This window comes from Pipistrellus hanaki (assembly GCF_964339955.1).
Source record: "Pipistrellus hanaki genome assembly, chromosome: 11".
Lineage (NCBI taxonomy): Eukaryota > Metazoa > Chordata > Mammalia > Chiroptera > Vespertilionidae > Pipistrellus > Pipistrellus hanaki.
In genome coordinates this window covers 52,640,008-52,666,638 of record NC_140513.1, presented here as the reverse complement: position 1 = coordinate 52,666,638, position 26,631 = coordinate 52,640,008, and the positions used below count along the sequence as shown (strand labels likewise).

Here is a 26,631-nt window from a genome sequence, read left to right as displayed (position 1 = left end):
ATTGCACCTGTGATACCTGAAACCTTACCCTCCCCTGTTTAGTCCTGGGTCATTGGAATGCAGGCGCTGAATTGAAACGTGTATTCATAGCAGATTAAGAGTATAAGTCTCCGCAAGGCCTCACTTAGGAAGCTCTTAGAGGATTAATAAAATATTTACAAAATAACCTATATGATTGCTTCATTTTTGAGATATTTGGCTCTAATTGCATCATAAATCCTTATTCAGGTGGCTTCTCGGTGCTGTGAAGGAAGTTCTGCAGAAGCAGAAATGGATTCCTGCCATACTTCTATTAAAAACAACAAAGATCCTGGTTTCTCTGCACATGCATGTTCTCTTTCTTAGGCACACGCAGAGCCAACACCCCAAATGCCAGGAAACCAAAGGATAAAATGGTTGTCTTAAAAAAAAGCACCGTGATTCAGAGAATGGAATTCGCATGTAAAGCATTCAGAAAATGCATCCTATTAGAAGAATGTTACCTCTGCATGTTTTAACATAACACCTGTAACCAACAGACTTTGAAGCTGACCAAAGTGTAGTTATCCCAGTAATGTAAAGACTATGGATATAATTTTTAAATTTTTTAATCTTTCTCTTTAAGTCTGTTGTCACTTATCATTGCTGATTTATATGCAGTCTCAGTAGATCACATTGTACAGTCAGATTTCTAGATACAAGGTCAAGGTTTCGGTTACTCTTTGGATTTATGCTAAATCTATGCCTATTTATATGAGCAGTCGGATACACAGCCCAGTGCCTGCCCTGTGCCTAGAATTAGCCAAGGCCTGTTGTATTTGTACTTCATTTAACTCAACCCTAATAATAACTAATAATTTTTTTGTAAATAAATTAGTGGGGAGTGGAAGGGTTTTAATCTGAACCAGAGGATAGTTTTTCCATGGCTTTTGTCAGAGACAGTGGAAGGGAGTGGGGGAAAGAGAGAGAGAAACATCAGTGGGAGAGAGAAACATGGATTGGTTCCTCCTGTATGTGCCCTGACCAGGAATCACCAGACCCAAAACCTTTTGGTCTATGGGGCCACACCTCAACCAACTAAGCCACCCAGCCAGGGCCTAACTTAAAATAACCCTAAAAGGTATAGATATCAAGTATTGATAGTCTTGTTCATATCTGGGAAATTACGGCTCAGAGTGGCCACACAGCTAGAAATAAAAAACTTGGTGTTGGAGCAAAGGTCCATGATTTCATACTCCATACTGATTCTCTTTACTTTTGCTTGAATTTGATGTTCTACTCGGTTCTTTCACCCCTTACCTCCTCAAAGGGGGCATTTTAGGACTGTAAGCATGTCCTTTTCACCACCATAGTCAATTACCTTCAATGCCCTGTTACTGAATTTCCCTTCGTTGTGTGCCACACATTGCTCTTGTTTGTTGATGCCTTTTATTCTTTTATAGAACTTGGATTTGGCCTCTTGATACAAGTTAGATAAACTTCAATAAAATATTTATTAGATTATTAAAAAATGTTGCCAGAAATCCATATTAAAATGTTCTTCAAGGCTAAAAATTATTTATCTGGTGATATTCTGTTAAATATAATGGAAATACTTTTACTCCATTTCCTTTCATTTTCTTTCTCAGCCCTTGCAGAAAGGGATAACGGAGCTGGCAGCTATGGCCATAGGAAGTCTGTGCAATCTGTGGGGGATATATATATATATATATATATATATATATATATGTGTGATGTATCATATATATATGATGTATCATATATATATACATATATATTTTTTCATGTATTTGATATATATATGATAAATATATGTATTTGCCACAGTTTTTTCTTTTTATTTGATGATAGGTGCAGAAGCTCCAACTTTCGACTTGTTTTACGTGTGACTATTGGGATGTCTTTGTTCTCTCCAATATAAGATCTAAAATCCAGCCTCTGTCTTCGCTGAATGTCAGCGCAGCTGCTGTTTGCATGCTGTTTTCTTTGTTGCTATGTGTGTGGATGCCTCGGGCCCAGGTCCTGAGTCCCCCTTCTCCAGCTGTGTACTGCCTGTGTTTCTGTGGAGCAGGGTAATGTTCTTGGATCGGGGACTTTTACATATAGGTGTGTTCTCCCTTGTTGTCTGGGAGTGATCAAAGACCACCATGCTTCATTTTGCCCCCAGCCTCCAATCCCACCCCTCATCTGGAGTGAAACCCCTTGCAGAGAGCCCTAAAGCCACTGAAAACAGAGCCAACACCTGTGGCCTGAGAGCATTGCTCACAAAGGCCTGGAAACCCCCAGAATGTTGTTTGTGAAGTACGCCCTCAGTTGGGACTCACAGGAGGTGCTGTGTCTCTGGTTCCTTTCCTAGCTGCATGTGAGCGTCAGACCTTTTTGGAGTGAGTGAGAGGGAGAGAGAGAGAGAGAGAGAGAGAGAGAGAGAGAGAGAGAGAGAGAGAGAGAGAGAGAGAGAGAGAGAGAGGGAGAGAAGGTTATATTATACAACACTATCTCACATGTCTGGACAAATGCTAATTTGCGACACTGAATTCTGACTAATATCCTCAGGGAAGGAGGAAGTACATGCATATGGGTGTATTTTGACTTCCATTGAACTCTCTAATTGTTTTTTTTTTCCTTATGCTTAAAGAAGGATTTCTGTTTCGATCAGTGGTGTTATTCACGAGAGACTATAGGGTTTGTGCACTCACTTGGCCTTTGTGAAGTGGAAAGAATGTGTTTTCTTTTGCCATATCCCTACTCAGCAGGGTTGCTCTTACTAAAACCAGGAAACTGAAAAGAAAATCAGTGCATGTGTTTGCCCATTGTTCTCCCCTCACTCTGGATGTGAGCTAAAATGCAGTTCTAGCCTTCCTGTGTGCTGAAAAGTGAAGTGAGGCAATGCACATGAACCCTTTTCCCTTATTGCTTGGCACATAGTAAGTGCTCAGTGAACAGTAGTTGCTCATTTTTTTAGCCAAATTCACATTGCACATCTCTCTTTAATGCGGATTTTTAATAGCCCTCTGGTTTTACCTGAAGGTTAATATCTCTCTTACCGAAGAGCTTTAGGCAGAGTTGACTTAAAAGCAGAATTTTATTTTGTGTACTTTGATATACAGCTGGTAAATTGGTTAGAAAACAAAATGCTACATTGATTTTCATTTCCTAAATTACTTTATGTTTCTAGCAGATTGTCATAAATAAGTTGGGTGTCATATTAGTAGGCTAAGAACTGACAAAATAGTTTCACACAACATTGAAAACTTTATACCTTGTTTAAATACAAAATCAAAATGAGATTTGTAAACATCCTTATATTGATTTTTCTCATCAGAACTAAATGTTGAAAGGGATCACAAAAGCTGCTTTTTCAGCCTCTACTGGGCCAGAAACTTCTTTGGGGGCACCATTAGAAATAATACTATTTCCTCTAGTAAATAACATACCAAAGACGCAGTCCCCTGGCTTCTCTGAGCCTTAATCTCATCTATTGTTATTGTACACTAGGATGGCAGGGATTTGGTTTTTTTTTTTTTTTGTTGTTGTTGTTGTTGTTGTTTTTATTTTACATTTTATTAATTTTTTACAGAGAGTAAGAGAGAGGGATAGAGAGCTAGAAACATCGATGAGAGAAAATCATCTATCAGCTGCCTCTTGCACACCCCCTACTGGGGATGTGCCCACAACTAAGTACATGCCCTTGACCTTTCAGTCCGCAGGCCGACGCTCTATCTACTGAGTCAAACTGGTTTCTGCAAAGGGTTTGTTTTTCATTTCTCCCTTAGACACAGACTGAGTTTTCAATAGTGTTTTTTGAACTCAACCTAAGTTATACTGTAGGTAGCACTATATTGTATCTCCTTTTGCTCAAACGAAGACTGACATCTGTCTGTCTCCTTCGTGTCCACCCATTCCTGGGTCAGTGGCAAGAGCTGAACCACAGTGATTCCGTCTGTTTTTGTGTTGGGTGGCAGTGGGGTGCAGTTCCGAAACAGGGGTGCACCTGAAACAATCACGGGCAAGTGTGCAGAGAAGTGTTAAAGTAGCTGCCTAAGACAGCTGTCCTTATCAGGTTGGCCGTTGGCTGCCATCTAGGAGCTTGAATTGGCGGGTTGGGAGGGTGAGACCTATTTCCACCAATCCCTAAGTGAGTGGCTCACTGTTGTAGATGGTCTGTGTTGAGTGTTTGCTTTCCTTCTGAGAGTCTGGAATTTTGGATTTGGGTCCAGGCTAGGCAGTGGGTACCCATATAACCAAACCCCAATAAAAACCATGGGCTGAGTTACTAATAAGATTCCCTTGTAGATAGCACTTGACCTATGTTGTCATTTTGATGCTGGGGAAATTAAATGCATCCTCTGTGGTTCCTTGGGGAGAGGACTCTTGGAAGGATGCTCTTAGTTTCTTATGGACTTTGCCTCATGCTCCTTTTCCCTTTGCTGATTTTACTTTGTGTCCTTCAGTGGAATAAATATTAACTGTGAGTATGACTATATGCTGAGTCCAGTGAGTCTCACTGGTCCTGGATCTGATCTTAGGGACCCCCTCACCACCACCACAACCAACAACAACATAGTTGTGCAACCTAATTTAAATAAGTACAACCTAATTTAGTAGGTACAACCTGATTCCATACGAGGAGAAAAGGCAGAAAGGTGTGTCTGAATATTTGCCCTTTGGATACCCCCGTTCTCTAATAATTTCTTCTGAAGTTCTGTTTTATTTTGGTGATGAGTTTAGTAAATATTTTTATACTGTAATTTGGTGGGCACTTGTGGCTCATTCAGATATCAATGTGAATCCACTTCTTGTTTTCTGCTCTCATTGGAATTGGGGTATAAAGGAGAAAGAGACTTGATACAATGTTGTTGTTTTTTTTCTGACTCTGGCACACATACACATATGCACACGTTTTCCCATTGCCTACTATTCCAATATCCAGAAATCAGTATTAATTAGAATTCTCCTCATTGATGGAATACAGTGACAATTGACTTTCAATTAGGAACACTTTATGAGTTAGCAAAAGGAAATAAAAATTACCTTACAGTTAATTTAGGGGGGTATTTTTTTATATATCACTTCTTAGATCTTTATATAAGATGTGCCTTTTCTTACTATACCAACAGAGAATTTCCAGAATATATATAATAACTCTCTTCATGTAAAAGGACTCTGTACTTAAGTCTTCCACAGGGAAATAAAAAGAAACAGAAGTTTTGCAAAGCAGTATTACCCTGGAGAGCAATGGGGGAGAAAGTACTAGACAGAAAAAACTGGATTTGGTAGTAGCCACTACTGGTCATCATGATTCACCTGTGCTGTTGACATGATAGTGCTCTCATCTGTCTGCAGGAGTTACCTATACTTTGCCTTTAGGATATATATATATATATATATATATATATATATATATATATATAATCTTAGAGTCCTTCTTGACTCCTTGTAAAGGGCTTAGTGAAGTGTAAGCATTATTATTTCTCTTTAATCCTCAGAGCTCTAGCATGTAGCTATTTTCATCCCATTTTATATATGAGAAAACCAAGGCACAGAAACTGTATTTTTTAAAGCAGTCCTTTAGCCGGAAAATAGCATTACATAAAAATTAGGCTTCCGTGCCTTTGTGTGTTTCAGGTTTTGTTTTTGTTTGTTTGTTTTTTGTTTTCAGGATTCAGATAACAGTTCTTTTTTGAGCAACTAGTTAGTTGACAGGCAGAATCCCTAAAGAACCCGTGAATTGAAGTTTTCCTCATAAATGAGCTGGAGTATATGCAAAGAGAAATGAGAAATGGTGGAATTATGGGAAGAGCAACTGAGCATTCAGGAATTGATAAATATGAAGTTATTTGCAGAAGATAAAATGAAGGAAGAAAGTGCATACAAACATATTTGTAACTGAAGTGATTTATTTATTATTTCTGTGTCTAATATTAAACATGCTAATTTACTTATTCACTCATAGGTATATGCAGAACTCCAGTCATGTGAGAAACACTGTTGCATTTTGCTTTCTAGTTCTTTGTATACTAGGATTTAACTTTGATCCAGAGAATTTTCACATAAATGTAACATCATTGCTAAAAGCCTTTTCCAAGAACAATAGATAATTTTCTGGTATTTCTGGAGATTGTGGGGAAGAACAGTGAGGACTAAATTTATATATGTGTGTGTGTGTGTGTGTGTGTGTGTGTGTGTGTGTGTGTATATATAAATTTTTTCCCCCTCAAACCATGGTTTTCAACTTTTTCTCACCCCAGCATACTAATAATGAGTGAGTGGTCTTTGGGAAAGACCTCACATTTCTGTTGGACACCTTCTTGATGTTCAGGAGGGCAGTTCAGTTTAGGGAAGATGCCTCTGGTGTGGGGTTGAAGAGAGTCCCTGTTGGTTGTAATCTTCTCAACTCCAGGGGAGGCAGTGTTATGGAGTGCATGTTCTCTTTCCTGAATCCGCACTCATTATGCCAGGAGGGAAGGATGGCATTGTGGGAAAAGCACTCGACTGTGTCAGGAGAGCTAGATGGCTTCTTCCAAGGCAGCCGCACACATTAGCTTCCTGATCCTGGGCAAGATACTTATTTGTTAATTTTCTCATCTGTAAAATAAAAAGGTGGCAGTAGATGGCCTGAAAATTGCCTCCCAGTTCCTACATTCATCATATTAATGAATTCATTCAGTATTGGTTCATCTTGGCAGTGGGGATGTAAAGTACAATAATCCTGAAATAAGGAGACATACATGACGGAAGTATAAGCTAGTGGCTGAAGGGGCGGGTCATTGCTGCTGGGAGTGAGGACAAGGAAGGAAATTGGTAGGAGAAGGGACCCTTTCACAGAGAGGTTCATTTACGTTGGGCCCCGAGGATGAGAATGATTGTGTCAGAAAGGCAAGGGGTGTTCAGAAGCAGGTAAGAGCTTGCTGTACTCGAATATCTTTTATGGCAAGGAGCCTTTCTATCTAGAGCTTTAAAGATTTGGGTTGGAGATGATGTGGGAAAGGTAGTTTGGGCTTATATTGAGGGGACTTCAAATGCCAGGTAAGGAACTTTATCATTTACTAGAGGCCCAGTGCATGGATGCGTGCACAGTCCCACAGCCTGGCCTGAGGGGATCAAGCCAAAACCGGCTCTCTGACATCCCTTAAGGGGTCCCAGATTGCAAGAGGGTGCAGGCCAGGCCAAGGGACCCCACCAGTGCATGATCGGGGCCTGGAAGGGACCATGCTCTGGAGGGCTCTAGGGCATGTCTGGCCTGTCTTGCTCAGTCCTGGTTAGTTGGACCCCAGCAGCTAGCTAACCTACCAGTTGAAATCTCTGCCCTCTGGCAGTCAATGCACATCATAGCAACTGGTCAAATGGTCAAATGACACTTAAAAATATTAGGCTTTTATTATATAGAATTTTGTGCACACTAGGGAGCAATTGAAGCTTTGTTTGGGGGTGGGGGGAGAAAATATGCCCAGTCTTGGTGTTTGGAAATTTGACGAAAGTGTATAAAGAGTGTGAATAGGGAGATCCTGCTGTTCGTTTTACTGGCTGTCTTCATCTGTTAATGATACCCAGGTACCACCTGGCATCTATATTGGTACTGCCAGGACTGTCGTTCTCTCTGCAACCAGCACTGACTTCACAAACTCAGGAAAATATCGTTTGCACTCCTTGTTTTGAGGTGACACCAAGAATTCATCTTCCCTAAATGCTCATTGTCTTACCCACTCCCAACCTAGCCGAGTGGCTATCCCATTAGCAGGGTTACTTAAGGAAAAAGGTAATGGAGTCCAATGTTAAAAGGAAAAGAAAGCTAATGATTTATAAATTCACTGCCCTCGGTTCTGTGTCCATAGATAGCCTCAATAGTTTTAGCCTCAATAGTTTTTTTTTTTTTTTAAGTCAGGGAAGACTTTTTATTGTAATAGTTCAACAATACGGATCAATTTAAAAATGATAATGATAATGGAAAGGTCAGGAACTATTTTAACCCCTTAGCGGTTGTCACAGTGTTGTCAGTCTTAACTCGTCTTAATTGCGGCCCAACACACAGCTGGTCTGGGGCTTGCGTTTTTGCCTGCAGCCCCTGCCGGGCTGAAGCTGCACCGGCTGAGTGCAGGGCAGATACTAAAATCGCTGCAAGCTTTGGGGATTGGAGGGAGCCCTAGGGGTTGTGCGGAGCATCCACGAGGCCCCTGGGTAGGCCTGTCAACCCCGGCTTTCATGTTTTCCTTTCTCTTCACTGCAGCTTTTTCTTCCAGCCTGTTGGGCGAGTGCATCAAGAGGTACTGTATGTGGGCGCATGCATGTTTCCGCCAAACAGCTTTATCCCCCGTGCTCTTCACCCTCCCTTACAAACTCGTGGCTGTCGTAAAGCGGTTTGATGTACTCTTTCTACCTGTCCGACTAATGGAGAGTTGAAAGCCATCCTTCAGCCTAGTGTGACCCCTTTACTTACGCTTGCCAGGTTTTAGCCGCCTCAGTGTCATAGAAATGGGGGGCATTTTGAATGTTTCTCATTTCAAAATGTTTTTTTTAAGATGCTGGCTCAGTGACATTCATCTTAGGAAGCCAGGTGTTTCTGCCTGTTCTCATGCAAACATTTTATTTACCTGGTAATCTGCAGAGTCATACATTTCTGGTTAAAGACAAATTCTTTCAGATTATTTGCAGTTGACTGAATCTGTCATTTTTTTTAAAGATACTCATATTTTCATGTTTTCCTTATAAATTGTATCAGAGCAGATGTAGTCACCCCGATGTCGCAATGCACTAAACACATTTCATTGATATAAACATTGTTAAACAACTTCAAATGCAATTTTGGAAAAACAGTGTTTCTGAATCTGTTTAATAATGTTTAAAAATGCATCAATGAAATTGGCTTAAACTGTGGCCTTTATTACATTATCTGTTCTCAATTACGTAGATTCTGAGTTTTATGTCTAGACTGGTTATAAGTAACACACACACACACACACAAAGACCACAGCTGAAGAGTGTGGCATAGGCCTAATCCATTGCATTTGATTTAGACTTGATAAATCTTGGAAAAGATGCTGTATCAGCTATTAAAATAATAGGATATGCATTCAGGAGGTTGAGCTGGCATTACTAGTTCAGTTTTCAGCCTTTTTACCTTTTACCTCCATTGCTCTTCACCTTCCACTCTCCCTTCCCCCTCTCCCCCAGTGCCATTGTTGTGACTCCAAATTCTAAGCTATCAGCCTTGAAATGGAACATAAACCTTAAATATGTTTTTATTCATTGTGATCTGCTAAAATCACAATTCAAGCTCTGTGTTGAGGCATTTTTAAAATTTCTGGAGCAGTATTTAAGTGATGACATGCAGTAATTTGTTCATTCTTCTGTCAGCTGTAATTTACAAGGCAATGGCAGATAAACATAGCAACACAAGATTCATTCAGGGTGACACAATGGCAGATACAGAGAGCAGAGCCCTGCCTCTGAGATAAAGTGGACTGAGTGACTTACGCAGTAATTAGGGGATAATTGTCATTAACCTCACAAACAGTAGTTTACCCATATTGTTTAAAAGGCTCCAGGATGCATAATGACAAGGTAATCTGTCAAAGCGCTAGGGGGAAATATTAATAAGATTTGTGCAGGCCTGGATAGAAAATATGCAGAAAGCGGCCACATTAAGCTAATTGGTGGATGAATATACACTTGTAAAAGTGCTTCTAATGGCACGTTTGCTGCTCTCCAAATGATTCCCGTTAATGTGGAGAAGTGGGCTGCTTAGAAAGTCAGGACTGCTGGGACAAGAGGGTATTAGGCATATAGACACGGTTATTACCTTGTGCTCTGTAATGCATGCTTCCCCTCCTACTCTCCTTTATGTTGAATTTCTGAGGGTTTTTTTTGTTGTTGTTATAGTGACATATATCGATTGTCTACTTTGATTAGTCTATGTTTATCTATATTTGTTCAGTCAGCCACCAACCCTACACCATCTCAACTTTGTGGACAAATACAGTGTATAATATCCACATTGATAGCTGCTTAAAAATATTTTACAGAAATACAAACCGTTAATGCACACATGGATTTATAATTGTGTGTGTGTGTGCAGGTGCCTTTGCTAGGAACACTTTTAATCTGAGCAATCAAAGGAAAGTATATCCATCAACAGCCTTGTGTATGTGTTACAAGTAATAATGTGTTGTTCCCTGATGAATGCTAAAGCAGGAAATTAATCTTTGTGTGGTACGGCCGCTCTTCTACCCGGAGAAGAACAAAGTTAAATTTCCCAATACATCTTTCTGTTCAATCACACACTCAGTCCTCGGTGTGTTTTGTGGAATACCCCATCCTTGCTGTTTTACGGGATATCGCTTAGTGGATGTTCAGTCCCTTCCTACCCCTGCTCCCTCATATCCTAATGAATATGTTCAAGTTCCTTAGGGTTGTTCAATCAGCTTCAGTTGCGAAGTAATTGGTGGTGGAATACGTGAAGCGGAATCTTCCATTCAAACTTTGGAAGCTCTGGTAACATGCCAGAACGGAGAATCTCGGCTGCACAGATAAAAACTTCCAACAGTTGCAAGTTGTGACTCTGAATTTGTTCCACGGCTTCAGCCCTTACTAGATGTGTAAAGTAAGGGCTTCCCCACTTCCATTAGGGAAAAAAAATTGCACTCACTTTTGCTGTTTGTCAGACTTTATAGAGGGTCTCTGGCATTTATGTTTAGAAATGTAAAGCTTCAGCAGAGACCCCTAGATATACACACAGGCTATCTTCAAACTCGGCGGTAGAACTTTGGTTATGGACAGAGAGGTAAACTAGAAAATGTAGACCTCAAAGCAAACATGTCAGAAAGGGCTCTGGTGAGCTCTGTGTTTATTGCAAAGCAAGCAGATTTATAAGTGTCCTAGGACTCGGGCTTATCTTTATGTCTGAGGGTAGAAGAAAACAAGACCACTTGCAGGGACCATCCTTCTCTCGCCTCCTGTTTCTGCTGTGTTCTCTGAGGACTTCAAACTGCTCCTTTGCTGTCCTGAGCCATAAAATGATTTACCCTCTGACATCCCGGCCGTGATCATCTCCAAGTGAATACCTGGTGTCTGTTGAAGGGGTTTAATTGGAAAGAAAGTCTTATATACAAATCCTGCTATTTGGGGGGAACTGCAAAGACCACTGGAGCATTACAGACATTTATTTATATAAATAGTTTATGGAGGTAGAGCATTTATTTTGGAATAGTTGAGCTGCAAGTTGCAGAATAGTCACACACACTACTGGTGAGATTCCAGGGGGTTCCAAGGCCGCTTGGGGACTTTCTCAAGCACTTTCCCTAGTTTGCAAGCAACAGTATTTACTGAGCTGGTTGCTGAATTGGCCAGGAGTAAAAATTAATCCAGGAGAATTAGGACATCGCATCCTGTCACTGATAAGCAGCCCCAGACAGACATGTCAAGGGAAGCATCCAGAATATACTATAATACAGCAACTTCCCACTAAAGGCCTAATTTCTGCCATAAATACATCTATTCTGAAGAAAGTTAGTTATGCAAGATTAAAAGTTAAAAGGAAAAATATTAGTCTAGGGTTTAAAATTTTTTAATTGAAATTATTTGTGCATCCCAGAGTCTAGACTTAGTCAAACAATGGGAGTTTAGTCAGCTTAATGGAATTTTGGTTTAGTGAGGCTTGGAAAGTGTAGCAAGGTTCTTTTCTTCACCCGTGAGAAAGCCAAAGCTGGTATCGGTGACTCAGCGGTCACACAGATGATGGTTAGTTAACAAAACCAGGACTAGAAATATGGTATCACTCACTGGTGTTCTTTATTTTCCTTTCAGGGGAATATGTGCAAGTTATATTAAGCATAATCAAAATTTGGAACTTTAACATGCAAATTCTATGTTAGCCTATAGGTACCGAGTTAGACATTTTACACTTAAATTAAGAACTACAGGTAATTTTATGTTAAAGGTTAGTATGCTAGGAATAGCCACTGGATTTAAGATTTTTCTATTTGGAAAGTTAAATGATTCCTAAGGTACTGTCATTAAATATTAAAATGTATCAGACCTTCGAAACTTTCTCAGGTTTGATTTAGGATGGAGCTAGGTAATTTGAAAAATACATTTGAATCTTTGAAGTGAAATTCAAGACATTGAAGAAAGTAATTTACTCCTCAGAAATTCCTTTTTATGTGGCAAAGAAAGGCACCTGCTTTATTTATTTGCAAACAAATGCCCATAGAGGAAATGTGTATGGCTGGTTTTAAGCTAGACAAGCTAAAATTCCTGGGCACAGAGAAGAACTCCTGACAGGCCTTTAATGGAGCTTAGCTGGAGCTTCTGTGATTAAATATGCTGTAACCCCAGAGTGATCTATCACAGCCACAGTTTTTAAAGTAAAAACGCTGTACAGACAGTTACTGAGGAAAAAAGGGGTAGTCCCCGAATTATATATTCTTATCTGGTTCGTAATCAAGAACATGGTATAACAAAGTGAATTTTTTATCAAAAGTCAAACAATATGTTTTTTTAAGAATCACAAGAACCATTTAAAACCTGTGTCCTGGCATTTTGATTAGACAGGTGATCATGTTGGGAGGGTATATTGTTCACTTTATCAGTTTCTTTAAAAAAGACATCTTTTGCACTGTGAACATAGTCTCAAATATGGATTAGAAAAAGCAATGGTAGAAATTTATATATTGAAAAATAAATCAAAGTAGGTGCCTAAAAGTCACATAGAATTACCCTGTTGCTTTTTTCTACTGCTCCCTATTTTAGTCAGATGCCACGCATCCAAACCGAGGCATTCTTTAACTTTGTGTTTTTTTTTTCAAGTAATTTGATATGCCTCCCCTTATTATACCACCATTATCACCAGTTGAACATTCTGAATGTTATAATGAGATGGGTTTAAAATGAGGTTTATGTATAGCAGGAGTGAGTGAAGAATGTAGTCTATGTACTTGTGCATGTTTGTGTACATGTACATACATTATGATAAGTAACTCTCTTAAAGTCCGTCTTCATGTTTAAATATAACCAATATTTATAGAGAGAAGACTTCTCTGTTAGAATGTCAGCTAACAAGGATTAATAAGGTTTTCACTGTGGCAAAATTCTTTCATGCAAAGTTTTCTAAGAGTTTCACAATGTGACCAATGGTGACCATTCTTGTAGCTTCATTTCTCCTTGTGGGGAAAAAGGAGGCGCTGGAAAGATAATTCAAATACAGTTCTTTATAACTTGGACATTTTGAGTTTGGCATCAGCTCCTGTGATCACAGCACACCAATTTACACTCGCAGCCGTGACGTCCACATGCTGAGTGCATGATCCCGGTCTTGGGTTGACAAGGAAAGCATGTTTGTTCTCCCAAAGGGCCATTCACGTGGATAAATGTTACCAAATAAAGCCCAGTCTTGGTTTTTTATGGGGAAGGGTGTGTGTGTGTGTGTGTGTGTGTGTGTGTGTGTGTGTGTTTCTGTCTGTGCCACACCCTGGCAATTCTATTTTTTTTAAAATATATATTTTATTGATTTTTTACAAAAAGAAGGGAGAGGGATAGAGAATTAGAAACATTGATCAGCTGCCTCCTGCACACCCCCTACTGGGGATGTGCCCACAACCAAGGGACCTGGGACCCTTCAGTCTGCAGGCCGACGCTCTATCCAAAGCCAAACCAGTTTGGGCAGCCCTGGCAATTCTTTCTCAGGGGACAGACACCTCTGTCCTAGAATGGGGAGGAAGATGCAAGGATAAGTGGTTGACAGTAAAGGGATGCTCTTGAGAAATTCTGCAAAATACTGATTTCCAAATCCTGAAAATTGAGTAGGGTTCTCCATACAAAAAGGAAATGTTGATCCTTTTTTTTAATCAAGTCTAATTTGAACCATTTGGTGCACTTGTGATGTACATGAGTATATTTCATCCTGCCTCCAGATCCTGCAGCTCTTTCAGCTGGGAACACTGGCAGAGCACACTCACAGAGCTCTGTCTGTGTGACTGGAGAATGGGATAACTTTGTTTACTTGTACAACCAAACTGCTCTGATGTGCATTGTGTATGCTAGTGGTCCATCTTTCTAGTTCAGGGCCCTGCAAAGAAATATGTGTTTAAATGTAAATTTGCTAAAACAAGTAAGCGTGCCAAGTTCTTTCCCCACATAATTTCAAGTGTTTCTCAGAAATTATCACAACATTGCTTTAAAAATTTCCCTAAATACTTCCCAGAATTTATTATTTTCCATAAGAACTTTTTTTGTTTTTGTTTTACCATTTTTATTCATCTCCCTTTTTTGCCTGCTTACATACACACACAAACTTTGATCCACGCACACTTGGTTGCCAAGTCATATGAATTTGAGATAAACATAATCTAACAAAAAAGCAAAAAATAAAATAAAATAAATAAATGGCCTGATGTAAGCAGAGAGCACCCACACCCGTGAAAATTGTTGCCTAAAGGGAAGAGTTTCAAAAGTGACTTGACAAACACTTTGGAGCTGAAGTATCTTCTTGTTATATATATGGGCCCATCTGAGTTTTAAACTAGGTGGCTATTGGGAGAGTGAGATAGGAGACGACTGAAAGTTTTATGGCTTCTATAAGTTTCTTCTTTAAAACTGTGTGTAGTGTTCAAAGGCTTTTCTCTCACAGCGTATTTCCCTCGAACCCCTGCTACTTTCAACTCTCAGAGCCAAGTCTAACTCATGAGCGCTCCACTCGCCAACCCCCTCTGCTAAGTTGATGGAATGCCCCCGGTCATACCATTTGAGATAATGATCTGAGCCCATCACTTGCTCCTCAGGTGACCCAACAGTTAGATGATATATTTCCTAATTTCTGGGCCATATCCTGGCACATGTCCACCTAACAAAGAGGCCAAAACAAATGCAGGTGGAGGCAAGTCAGGTGATTTAGCTGACTGCTCTGCATCAGCTTCTTCTGAAGTGTTGGCAAACATGTATGCATATAGTATGTGCCTGCTAAATATCAGTATTAGCTCTGTAAGGAAGCAATGCCCCAATTTTTTTTTTATTACACATGCCTTTAGTAAAAATATACGAGCTTTGGCCCTGGTAAATGTAAAACTGATTCTAAGTTAGGGATAGATTACTGTAAGTACAGATATATAAAATATTAGCCAAGTTTTATGTGTTCAGATACTAGAAGATAGAACTTATCGTGTTTACTCCCCATGTCACTATGGATTGTTGTGCACACTAATGATAGAAGAGCATGGGGGATGTGTGTCTGTGTGTGTGTGTGTGTGTGTGTGTGTGTATGTGTGTGTGTTATTCTGGTCACAGTAGAATGTGGGAAGTGAGAGGTGAGATGGCCTATAAATAGGGAAACTTGTGGATGTTGAGTTATGAGTGTGAGATTTCATGCAGTTTGCATGATTTGGTGTTTTGAGTAATCTTCATTGAGGAATACTTTACCCACAATAAGATCTACCAATTTTAAGTGCACAACACATATATGAACAACATCAACACAATCATGATACAGAACATTCCCATCACCCCCAAAAGTTCCCGGCTGTTCTTTTCCAGTCAGTTCCTTTTCCTTACCTTCTGCCCCTAGCAACCACTGGTCTCCTTTCAGTTAATTTCTCCAGGATTTTATGTGATTGGGATGATAGAATCTTTTAGGCTCTGTCTTCTTTCATCATTAGCATAATTCTTCCGAGAGTTATCCATGCTGTACTGGTTACCAATGGTCTAGTCCCTTATATTGCCCAGTAGTATTCCATTCTGTAGGTCTCAAAACTATCTGTTTAACCTTAAGACTTAAACATATTAAAAACTTGACATTCAAGGTCTTGCCTCGCACTGTTTCATCAATTTTCAATTCGGCAATCACTTAAAATTTACCTGATAGCATGCCAAGTTTGAAACTTTGTAATTTCTATACCTTCCACTGAACCACATTCCTCTTGCCTTTGATATTTGAATTAATCCTGAAGGAGAAAGAGTAGAAAATTCCAACAGGAAACTGGTTATGAACATAAGTTGCCAATCTAAGGTTATGATGGAATAATTTCTGAAGAGAGCACACTGTACAAAGGCATGAAATAAAAAAGGATGTCTCATAAACTTCTGCTTTTGTTCTAAGTGGTTAGCAATCCCTATAGCTCAATGTCATTTAATTAAAAGATTTAAAATTATGTCAAAGGGAAAATACTAGTGTGTGTGTGTGTGTGTTTGTTTTGTTTTTGTTTTGTTTTGGCTAATCATTTTAGGATTTTCCTTTGAATTATGACTGAAATTTGACTGACAAGAAGTTCATGTACGAGAACAGAAAATTAAGTTATTCTACATCTATCTTTTAGAATCAAATTATCTGCTTAATAATTTGAATACTGCCAGGGCAAAGTGGCCCTGGATCTCTGCTGTGTCAGTGCTCCTCCCTCATTTCCATGCATGGGCAGAAAGAAAGGCATTGTTTTTCCTCCATGCTGTGACATGGTAGCAGCCTGCCTTCTTGGACTGCGGAGTCTCTGGGCTTGAGGTCTCCTAACAGTCTAATTATCCCAAAACTTCTTATCTGGTCTTTCTTCCATGTCTTTGGATCCTTTCCTTCCCTATCCCTCTCTCCCAAATAAAAAATCAGCCTTACTTTACTTTGATTTTAAAACTACCAGTCATGTAAGATGCTTTGATGTGAAGAAAGGGCTCAAATAAAACCATTCAAACCATGGCAGTTGATCTTACTCCAAAAAAAAAAAAAAAAAAAAAGACTTTTAAAAGTCACTCTGCAGAGCCATAGAGAACTGGCTGCCAGGTTTGCACCAAGCGATAATCACTGGTTCTATTGAAATACAAAAAAAGGAAGTCTTTTCATGTAAAATGCTTAGATGTAAATATTTTAAGTGTTTTATTTTTTTGTGAACCCAGTAAGACTGGCTTATAAGTCTGGATCATTTGGTGTTACTCCTCTTTTAATTAGTAGTATACCCAGTTATTTTAGCAGGAAATCAATATTTATAATAATACCTTCCATTTCACTTAACAGAGTAAATCTTATTATCCTCATTTTGTAAATAACAATTTCCAATGTAAAGGGTTAAAGGTCACTCAACTCTCTTTACAAATGGGAAAGCCCAAAGGCATTGACTCACCAACTGCAAAATCGAATGAGAAAGACAAGTGTCCAGTTGTACAGGTATGTAATTTATTATTCATGCCCAAGACCAGTGTTCCAGTATGGGTTGGTCAGGAGTCAGGATGTTTAGACTGGCTTACCAGGCTGAATTTTTGTTTTATTGACATTTATTCAGTGATAATACCTAATTCTTTATATATCCCTTATTCACTCTGTTAGAGTTTGCCGTGGCAAGGGGCCTCGGTTTTACATCTGTACTTCTCAAACTATCTGTGAGGCAGGATCAGTTTCCCAATCAGTCTTGAGTTAAATAAAAAAGAAATAAGTTACTAAAAAAATTTATAGCTTTAGATGTTGCAGCAGTATCAAATTGTCCTAAAGGATTCCAAATGGTTAATCTCAATTATTTGCAAGTTGGTTTACAAAAGGCGGTGTAGGGCGATTCAGGGGGGCACTGGTCCTTTCTGAATAGCATATGACCACGCATGGAAATTCTGGCCTTACCTGAGAAGTCCTAAGCCACTGTTGGAGCACCACTGCACCAGACCATGCTTATTTCTGTCAAAAACAGAAAAAAGAACCAGGGCTTCCTTCCTTTCTCTTTGATGATTTCTAGCTCCCGTCAACCCATTTATCCAAGGATAGCGCTAAAACTGGTAGCCACGCCTGGCATAGCTCTTACAGATCCATTATGCTGCTAAGAAACTCAGCTTTGCTTCTTGCTGCAGTTTCAACTCTTAGGAACATGATAGCATTAGATCATCTTGGTCAAGTATGAACTATACTTTCTTTGGGAAGAACTTCAGCGGCATGTCATCTAGTCTGTATTCAGGCCAGTGCCCTCTCAGGGGGGACTCCCGTTGGAGTTCTAATGTAGATATTTGTCCTGTTCCCACACACATTTGTTTACAATGGTGTCGTGTGAGCCTTTGTGTCAGTATAAATTGCTTGCTTCTCTTACCTCTGTAAACGAAGCGTCTCTTTTATCACTCAGGCTACCAACAAAGTTCTGAGTCTTGCTTACCTGGACCTCTGCCACCAGAAGTAAGTAGTTTAGCAGAGGCAGCTACTCTGGACTAGAAGAGACAGTGAAAGGCAGCAGTCTCAGCAATAGCAGCAGGCATCCTGGCAGGCCAGGAGAACAGAGACCATATGGGACTGCTAGGCGTGCTGGGTGAGAGAGAAGGAGGGGGAAGGACAGGAGATGCCTCAGGTGGGTTTGATCAGTTGCTATGGTTTCTAAGGCCAGTGTTAATACCAGCGGCTGGCAGCTGTGTCAGTACGTTATCGGCATGCAGAGTTGGGTGCAGGCTTCCTGGGAAGACCTTGAGGAAGAAATGACTGTACGCTGCTCACGGTTGGTTTCAGCCTGAGAAACAACCCACCGTGAAAGGCTCAGATAAAAGAACAATCAAGGGAGTAGATGTGATGGGAAGGGGAAAACGGAGTAGAAGAGGGTGTTGCTGTGCTCTGGAGACCAGCACTGTTCAGGAGAAGCTCTCTGCCTTCTCATCGCACACTGAGTGTGCTCCTCTGGGAAGTGGTCATTGTGCTCAGACTCTGTGCTCAGGGAACTGGGAGTCCGAATTTCTGGGTGCAAGTCCTGGAACCCAAGTTAGCATCTTGGCAACCTTAACAAGCCTTCTCACCTTTCTTCGCCTCTGGTTTCTCATCCGTTAAACATTCACTAAGCTCTGGAAGCTGTCAGGAGGTTCGAATGAGATAATCTATACAAAAGTCACAATTTAAAATTTCTACACCACCAACCCTCTTCCTTCCTTACCATTGTCCCTTGCCCCCAAGAAGACCAGTCTAAGGCAGACCAATTTCTATGAATGACACTTTAAAAAGGAATGTCTAATTCAGGACTCCTCGATCATCCAGATCACCATGTACCCACATTATTATATTGACTATTCTGAGCATATATTATAGCTGCATGAAAATGTTTGATCTGAAGGCTGGCTTTATCTACAGGATGACCAAGGGACATCTGTGTTTGAAAATTCATAAGAATGGACACCCAGGGGCACATACCCACACATACACTGTATGTAAAATAATAGAATGCTAGGAGTCAGCCTTATAAGGAATAGCCTATAATTATCAAAGCTTCCTTTTTTAAGTAACTTAAGTAGATGACAAATTTCTTCTTATAATCAAACTGGTTATCATGGTTCAAACCATATGATTGTGGTCCAGAGAGAATTTTATATTGCAAGGCTGAGTAGAACTACCAATGAAAGGAAATAACTTTCTATTGTATAAGCAGTACAATTCCCTTTATCCGGCTTCCCTTAATCTAATATCTAACACGAGCATAGTAAAATTGTTGAAACCAAGAACTTAAGATTGATACCATACTATTAACTAATCTAGAGACCCTATTCAAATTTTCTCGTCTTCCCACTAATGTCCTTTTTCTGGTCTCGGATTTCACATTGTGTTTCTTTCTTTGTCTTTAAAAAAAAAAAAAAGTCTTTCCTAACTTTACCCTTGGAAGAATACTACCCACTGTTGCGTAGAGTGCTCTTTAATTTTGGTTTATCTGGTGTTTTCTCATGATTCAATTGAGGTTATAAATTTTTTTAAAAGGAAACCACAAAAAAAATGACGTGTCCTTCTCAGTGGATAGAGCGGAAGGTACATGATGACATGCATCACGGGTAATGTTAGCTTTGGTCACTTAGTTAAGATGGTGTCTGTTAGGTTTCTCCATCATAAACTTGGGGGTTTTCTTTTTGTAATTAGTAAGTATCTTTTTTGTTGTTGCTTTCTTAATTAATGGCTAAGGTTGGAGCAAGTGTCATTCAGAAAAGGTTGCAGAGCATCCCGTCCTGGTGGAAAGAAGCTGTGCCCTGGAAAACGATGGAGTCATTATTTAAGTGTTTGAATAGATTTCTCTCAATCCATGCTGAAGCGGATTGCCTGACATTACATTGCAGGATTTTTAAGTTCTACCTCCAGGCAAATCTCATAGTTACTAGCAAAAATGAAAGTGTGAAATGCTTTTTAATGTATATTTAACAACACATAGTCTGGTGATTACTGATGTGTATTCTCCGTGGACTCCCTTTGCTATCAGAGGAGGATGTTAAGAGACAACATTTTTACACATTTATTCTATCTAAATCCATCACAGGTTTACTTTCCAAATATCTGTAACTGTCTTTTATAACAAGAGCATAAATATCAAATACTTTAATATTAACTCAAACTTTGAATCATAGGATTGCAATCAATTTTCTGGATAAATACAGTTACTGTTTTTTTCTTCTAACTCTACTTATGAAATTGCCCAGTATTAAATGGCACTAGAATGCAGCCATTAAAAAAAAGAAAAATATATATGGCTTAGTAATAGGGGGAAGTAATGTGACTTTATTCATCTTTTTTATTTAGAAATTCACATAATAGCTCCTATTTAAAGGAATTTTCACCATTGAATCCAGTGTCATGTCTGCGTGTGTTGAAGAAATAAAATTCACAAAATGTATTTAATTTCTTCCTACAGTGTCATTATTTAATAAGGATTAAGGTACCATTTTTTTTTTTGTTTTGTTTTGTTTTGTTTTGTTTTGCTTTTTTACTGGGTTGCACAGCAAGAGTTCACGTCTTGTACTAATGTATGCTAAATATTTTCATAGTATAGAGACCATTATTGTTAAAAATAACCGTAGTGAAGGCATTTAGACCACAGAGCCCCAGTGGCCTACATTTTGTTTGTTTTGACATTGTTAAACCCAGTCTGTTTATCTAACTGTGACTCTAATGACTACATTTGCATGGCAGAAAAGTTGGCTTGGTGGGTCGACTTTTATTAACAGTGTCTGCATGTTGTTTTCTGCTCTCGGTGTTCCATGAGCAGACAGAGCACCTTCAGTTCCATTGAATAGTTATACACAATCAATAAGCCTCTGTGTTTGTCTTTGTTGTTTCTTTGATGTGGCCTCTAGGATGCTGCCGGCAAGGTGCTGGACCGCTGGGCCATCATGTCTCGAGAAGAGGAAATCATCACCCTTCAGCAGTTTCTGCGGTTTGGAGAAACCAAATCCATCGTAGAGCTGATGGCAATTCAGGAGAAAGAAGGGCAGGCTGTGGCCGTCCCGTCTTCAAAGACAGACTCAGACATTAGGACTTTCATTGAGAGCAATAATCGCACCAGGAGTCCCAGCCTCCTTTCTCACCTAGAAAACAGCAACCCTTCCAGCATCCATCACTTCGAAAACATCCCCAACAGCCTTGCGTTTCTGCTTCCATTCCAGTACATAAACCCAGTCTCGGCCCCGCTGCTAGGATTGCCTCCAAACGGGCTCCTGTTAGAGCAACCAGGACTGAGGCTGCGGGAACCCAGCCTGTCAACCCAGAATGAGTATAACGAGAGCAGCGAGTCTGAAGTATCCCCCACACCTTACAAGAACGATCAGACTCCCAATAGGAACGCCTTGACCAGCATCACTAACGTGGAGCCCAAAACCGAGCCAGCCTGCGTGTCCCCCATTCAGAATTCCGCCCCGGTCAGTGACCTGACCAAAACTGAACACCCGAAAAGCTCATTCCGGATCCACCGGATGAGAAGGATGGGGTCAGCCTCCAGGAAAGGAAGAGTGTTCTGTAATGCGTGTGGGAAGACGTTCTATGATAAAGGTACTCTCAAAATCCATTACAACGCTGTCCACCTGAAGATCAAACACCGGTGCACCATCGAAGGCTGCAACATGGTCTTCAGCTCCCTCCGAAGCCGCAATCGTCACAGTGCAAACCCTAACCCTCGCCTCCACATGCCTATGCTAAGAAATAACCGAGACAAAGACTTAATCCGGGCCACCTCGGGAGCTGCCACCCCCGTCATAGCGAGCACGAAGTCAAATCTCACACTCACCAGCCCCGGCCGGCCCCCGATGGGTTTTACCACTCCCCCACTGGACCCCGTCTTACAGAACCCTCTCCCCAGCCAGCTGGTGTTTTCTGGGCTAAAGACTGTCCAGCCAGTCCCTCCATTTTATAGAAGTTTACTCACTCCAGGAGAAATGGTGAGTCCTCCCACCTCCCTCCCGACCAGTCCCCTCATCCCAACCAGCGGTGCCCTGGAGCCGCACCCCGTGCCACCCTCTGAGCCAGCAGCGCCAGTCGTGATGATGGCCACGCACGAGCCCGGTGCCGACCTGCCCCCCAAGAAGAAGCCCAGGAAGTCCAGCATGCCCGTGAAGATCGAGAAGGAGATCATCGACACCGCTGATGAGTTTGATGACGAAGACGATGACCCCAATGACCCCGGAGCCGTGGTCAATGACGTGAGCCATGACAATCATTGCCACTCCCAAGAGGAGATGAGCCCAGGCATGTCTGTGCAGGACTTTTCGAAGCACAGCAGGTCCCGGTGCATTTCAAGGACTGAAATCAGAAGGGCTGACAGCATGACTTCGGAGGATCAGGAGCCTGAGCGGGACTATGAGAACGAGTCCGAGTCCTCTGAGCCCAAACTGGGCGAGGAGTCCATGGAAGGGGATGAGCACATGCACAGCGAGGTGAGCGAGAAGGTCCTGATGAGCAGCGAGAGGCCCGACGAGAACCACAGCGAGCCCTCCCACCAGGACCTCATCAAGGTGAAGGAAGAGTTTGCAGACCCCACTTACGACATGTTCTACATGAGCCAGTACGGACTATACAATGGTGGGGGAGCCGGCATGGCGGCCCTGCACGAGAGTTTTGCCTCCTCTCTGAATTACGGCAGCCCCCAGAAGTTCTCCCCGGAAGGCGACCTGTGTTCCAGCCCAGACCCCAAAATCTGTTACGTGTGCAAGAAGAGCTTCAAAAGCTCCTACAGTGTGAAGCTCCACTACAGGAACGTTCACTTGAAAGAGATGCACGTCTGCACGGTGGCTGGCTGCAACGCTGCCTTCCCCTCTCGCCGGAGCAGAGACAGGTCAGTAAATCTTCATTGGCTGCTCCTGCTGTGGGGAGGGGGCCTGTCATTAAAAAAATCCAACTTAGATGTTTTGATGCACTGAGATTGTCCACAGTGACCACACGATAACCAAGCTGCCATGCTCATGAAGGATTGTTGCAGTTGGTGCTTGTTATGATTAAGCATGCAGAATCATGTGCCATCTTACCCAGTAATGCACGCCATTTTTCTCTGTGCTCTGTGTATGTGTGTGTGTGTATGTTTTTCCATGCATCTAGGTGTGTGAATATGTTAACCGTGTCCACAGTTCCCTGCTTCCCCATGAACCTTCACGTAGAAGCCTCAGCTTCTGTTATAAATATTTCTGCTTTGCCTTGTGGCTTTTTAAAAAAAAAAAATTAAATCAATATATTATCTTCATACACACATATTTATCCAATATAGAAACAGAAATTTACGGATGGAAAGAACCATAGGTCCAGGACATCGAGACAGCCTGCATCTCCGTAGGTATAACCAGAAATGTTATCATTCTTACATGAGTATTTAGTGTGTCCTTGAATTCTTTGAGTTCACAAAAGTATGAGAAGAAAATGGGATCAAAGTAATTGTTCATATGGGGAAATGGTGTGGTGATGTGGGGTTTCTTGATGTTAGCTTCCCAATGCCTTTGACCACATCTCAAAAACACAGTCCGTCATGGGAATGATGCACACAGAAGGGGAGGCGTGCATATACTTTTAGGAGCAGTTAGAATACATTATGTCCAGCCTTCAGATGACATCACACCTTAGCTATGTAGCTGAAGCTCTGAAACAGTTGGGCTTAAACAGAAGCAGCTGGTCCTAAACCTACAATGTTCTTTTTCAGCCCTAAAGAAAATGTAATATAAATGGAATGTGTCAAGGTGGTCAGTGGTGGGGAACCGCAGTTACCCTGCCCTGGGGGAGATAAGCTTGTGAGCAGATCATTTACATAACACACCAGCCCAACCAGAGACACACCAGTTCATTCTCCCTATTCTATGGGATGTGGTTTTTTTGGTTTTACATTGTCTTTTCAAAATATTTTAGAGAAAATTTTATTACATGCTCAAAGTCAATAGAGGTAGAAGAAACAAAATGAACTAGGAAGTTTGCAAGTAGCCACCACCCAAATGCTAGTGCTTATCGATTAGGTAGGATTCTCTGACAGTGTAACATATAATGCAAGTACCACTAAAAGTAGTGACATGCTTTTGGAATACTCTGTTTTGTCTTCATATTTTAAAGATTAGTCTTTTTTTAAAATAAGAGTTTAAAAGTTTTATTGTACTGAAGTAAAGCTCAAGGGGTCCAATTCATGAAAAGCAAAATTTCTGAGAAAATGTGGCTTTCTTTCTACAACTCAAAACATGCTTTGCAGAGAAATCTATCTTCTTAAAGCTTTCCCCTCCCTAGTCCCCTAGCCTCCACTCCTTTTTACCTTGTTCTGAAAAAAAAAAATGGTTTATGATCAAAAAGTTCTTTTCAGTTCCAGGGTATTGTAGACAGTCCCAGAATATGGTAGATAAGATAGCTACAGTACTTTAAATAATAAAATATAATAGTATACCCAACTGCTTCCTCCCCAAGTTTGTAAGTAATGTTCATTCTTTTAAATTTGAAATAGAGCACTAGTGATAATGAGGTTAATGCATTGGATTCTTTTTTTTTTTTTTTTAAACAAAAAATAAAAGACTCATGAAAACCTGCATAAAATATTTATGGAAATGGAGTGTTTGAAGACAAGCCAGAATTTAAGCCTATTTGCATGAATTCCTATCACTGTTTCAGTTGCTTGCTGAAAATATTGCAAGTCATAACACTGGAATAAAATGACTCTGGGTCCAAAAGGCTACAACACCCAAAATGTGGTGCTTTCCTTTATGTTACTGTTTTTTATGTCCTGATGTATAAGGAGGTACTGTTGAAAAGGTGGTTTGTCTGAGGAAAAAGCATTTATTGATAGGGGAATGTTTCAATCTCCATTTTTATTCTAAGGATTGGGAGCTTGCCAAGTGACCAGCCTTATGGAAACACTAGAGGCCCAGTGCATGAAATTCTTGCAGTTGTGGGGGAGGGGGATCCCTCAGCCTGGCCTGCACCCTCTTGTAGTCCATGAGCCCTTGGGGGATGTCCCGCTGCTGGGGCTTAGGCCTGCCCTCCTCCCCCCCTTCCCCCGGGGATCGGGCCTAAACCAGCAGTCGGACATCCTTAGTGCTGCCACAAGGGCAGGAAAGGATCCAACCACCGCCACTGCACTCACCAGCCGTGAGCCCAGCTTCTGGCCCAGCAGTGCTCCCCTGTGGAAGTGCACTGAACACCAGGGGGGCAGCTCCTGCATTGGGCGTCTGCCCACTCAGGGTCAATGCGTGTCATAGCCACCTTTCATTCTGCCTTTTGGTCGATTTGCATATTAGCCTTTTGTTATATAGGATAGGCCAGTGTCTAGGATAACTAGTAGATTGTAGGTGGGAAAACAGTACTGATATTCTCCCAGGTGTGTTGAGTCATACAGGAGATGGCAAGCCTTACAAGACATGGGATACATTTCATTTGGCTGAAATATCCCATCACACCTAATCTTTTAAATTCTGGATATTGATCCATGAAGAAAAATGAAAAAATAAATACTGTACAAAGAAAGTAGTTTGATTCTCACTTGAAATTTTGCTTTTCAAGAATATTCAAGTATTGTAATCCCTGATTAAAAGCTTAAAAAAATTTTAGTACTTTAATTTTGACGTTTTTTGTTTTTGTTTTATTTTTTGTTTTTGCTAAGAAGAAATGTGTTCATTCCTCTTGAGTCTATGACTTGAAATAATATTCAATGCAAATATATTTACTACCAAATATCCACAAACAGCGACGTCTTTTGGAAACCAGCCTCCTCCTGCATCTCAGCAGATTGGACTCAAACATAATTGTGTCCCCATTTCATTCAGCCTTTTATCACCATTTTGTCAGCTAATATTGACTGTAATTTAATCTTATTCACAGATCCTCTTGAATCACAACTCTGATCTACCCGCTTAGACTCACCTTCCCCTTCTCTTCACTTTTCCCGAGTTAGTCACTAGAACCCCAGGAATTTTGTGTCCCTGCTTTTTCCTCTGCAATAAAGCCAAGACAAGTTTTCTTTTCTTTTCTTTGAGCCAAGACCTTCCCAAACAGAAACCATCCTTTGCCTTTAATCCTGCTGTCCTCGGGCCCATTTCTTTCCTCTCCCCAGAGTCTCGATTCATCCACCCTTGACTGCACAATGTCTTCCTTGTGCAAATAAAGCATTAGAGGGGATTTGGACTGGGGGCCGAAGTACGCAAGGCTACAGGGCTTCTAGGACGCCTGTGATAAAACGAACAGAATAACCCCTTCCCTTCTGTTCATGAAAGCAGCCTTCTTGTCTTTGGGCTCAGAACACCTTGTAGGAGCAGCATACACGCCTTCTTGGGCTTCTTCCAAGAAGGTTATACACGAGGGAGGTGTATTTTTGTCTCTAGATAGGCATGTTAGTAAGATGAAAGTAAAAAGATGTTAAATACTGTGTTTTAGATTTGGCAGCTAGTTAGCAGAGATTTCCAAATCTTTGCTTATGGTCTTTCTAGATTTTATACGATCAGGTTGAAGGCTTTTTGATAAGCAAGAATGTTCAT

General features: G+C 40.7%; 1 protein-coding gene across 19 annotated transcripts in view; it reads left to right on the top strand.

Moving 5' to 3' along the window:
• The window catches only part of BNC2 (basonuclin zinc finger protein 2), a 427,699-nt gene that overhangs the window by 378,982 nt on the left and 22,086 nt on the right, over window positions 1-26,631 (top strand). For 12 of the 19 annotated variants that reach the window (XM_084898228.1, XM_084898235.1, XM_084898224.1 and 9 more), the window contains 2 exons: window positions 21,007-22,976; window positions 23,403-23,468. In XM_084898228.1, coding sequence (XP_084754354.1) covers window positions 21,007-22,976; window positions 23,403-23,468 — 2,036 coding nt within the window. The remainder of the gene's footprint in view (window positions 1-21,006; window positions 22,977-23,402; window positions 23,469-26,631) is intronic. The other 7 variants (XM_084898237.1, XM_084898239.1, XM_084898236.1 and 4 more) reach the window with 2 other exon arrangements.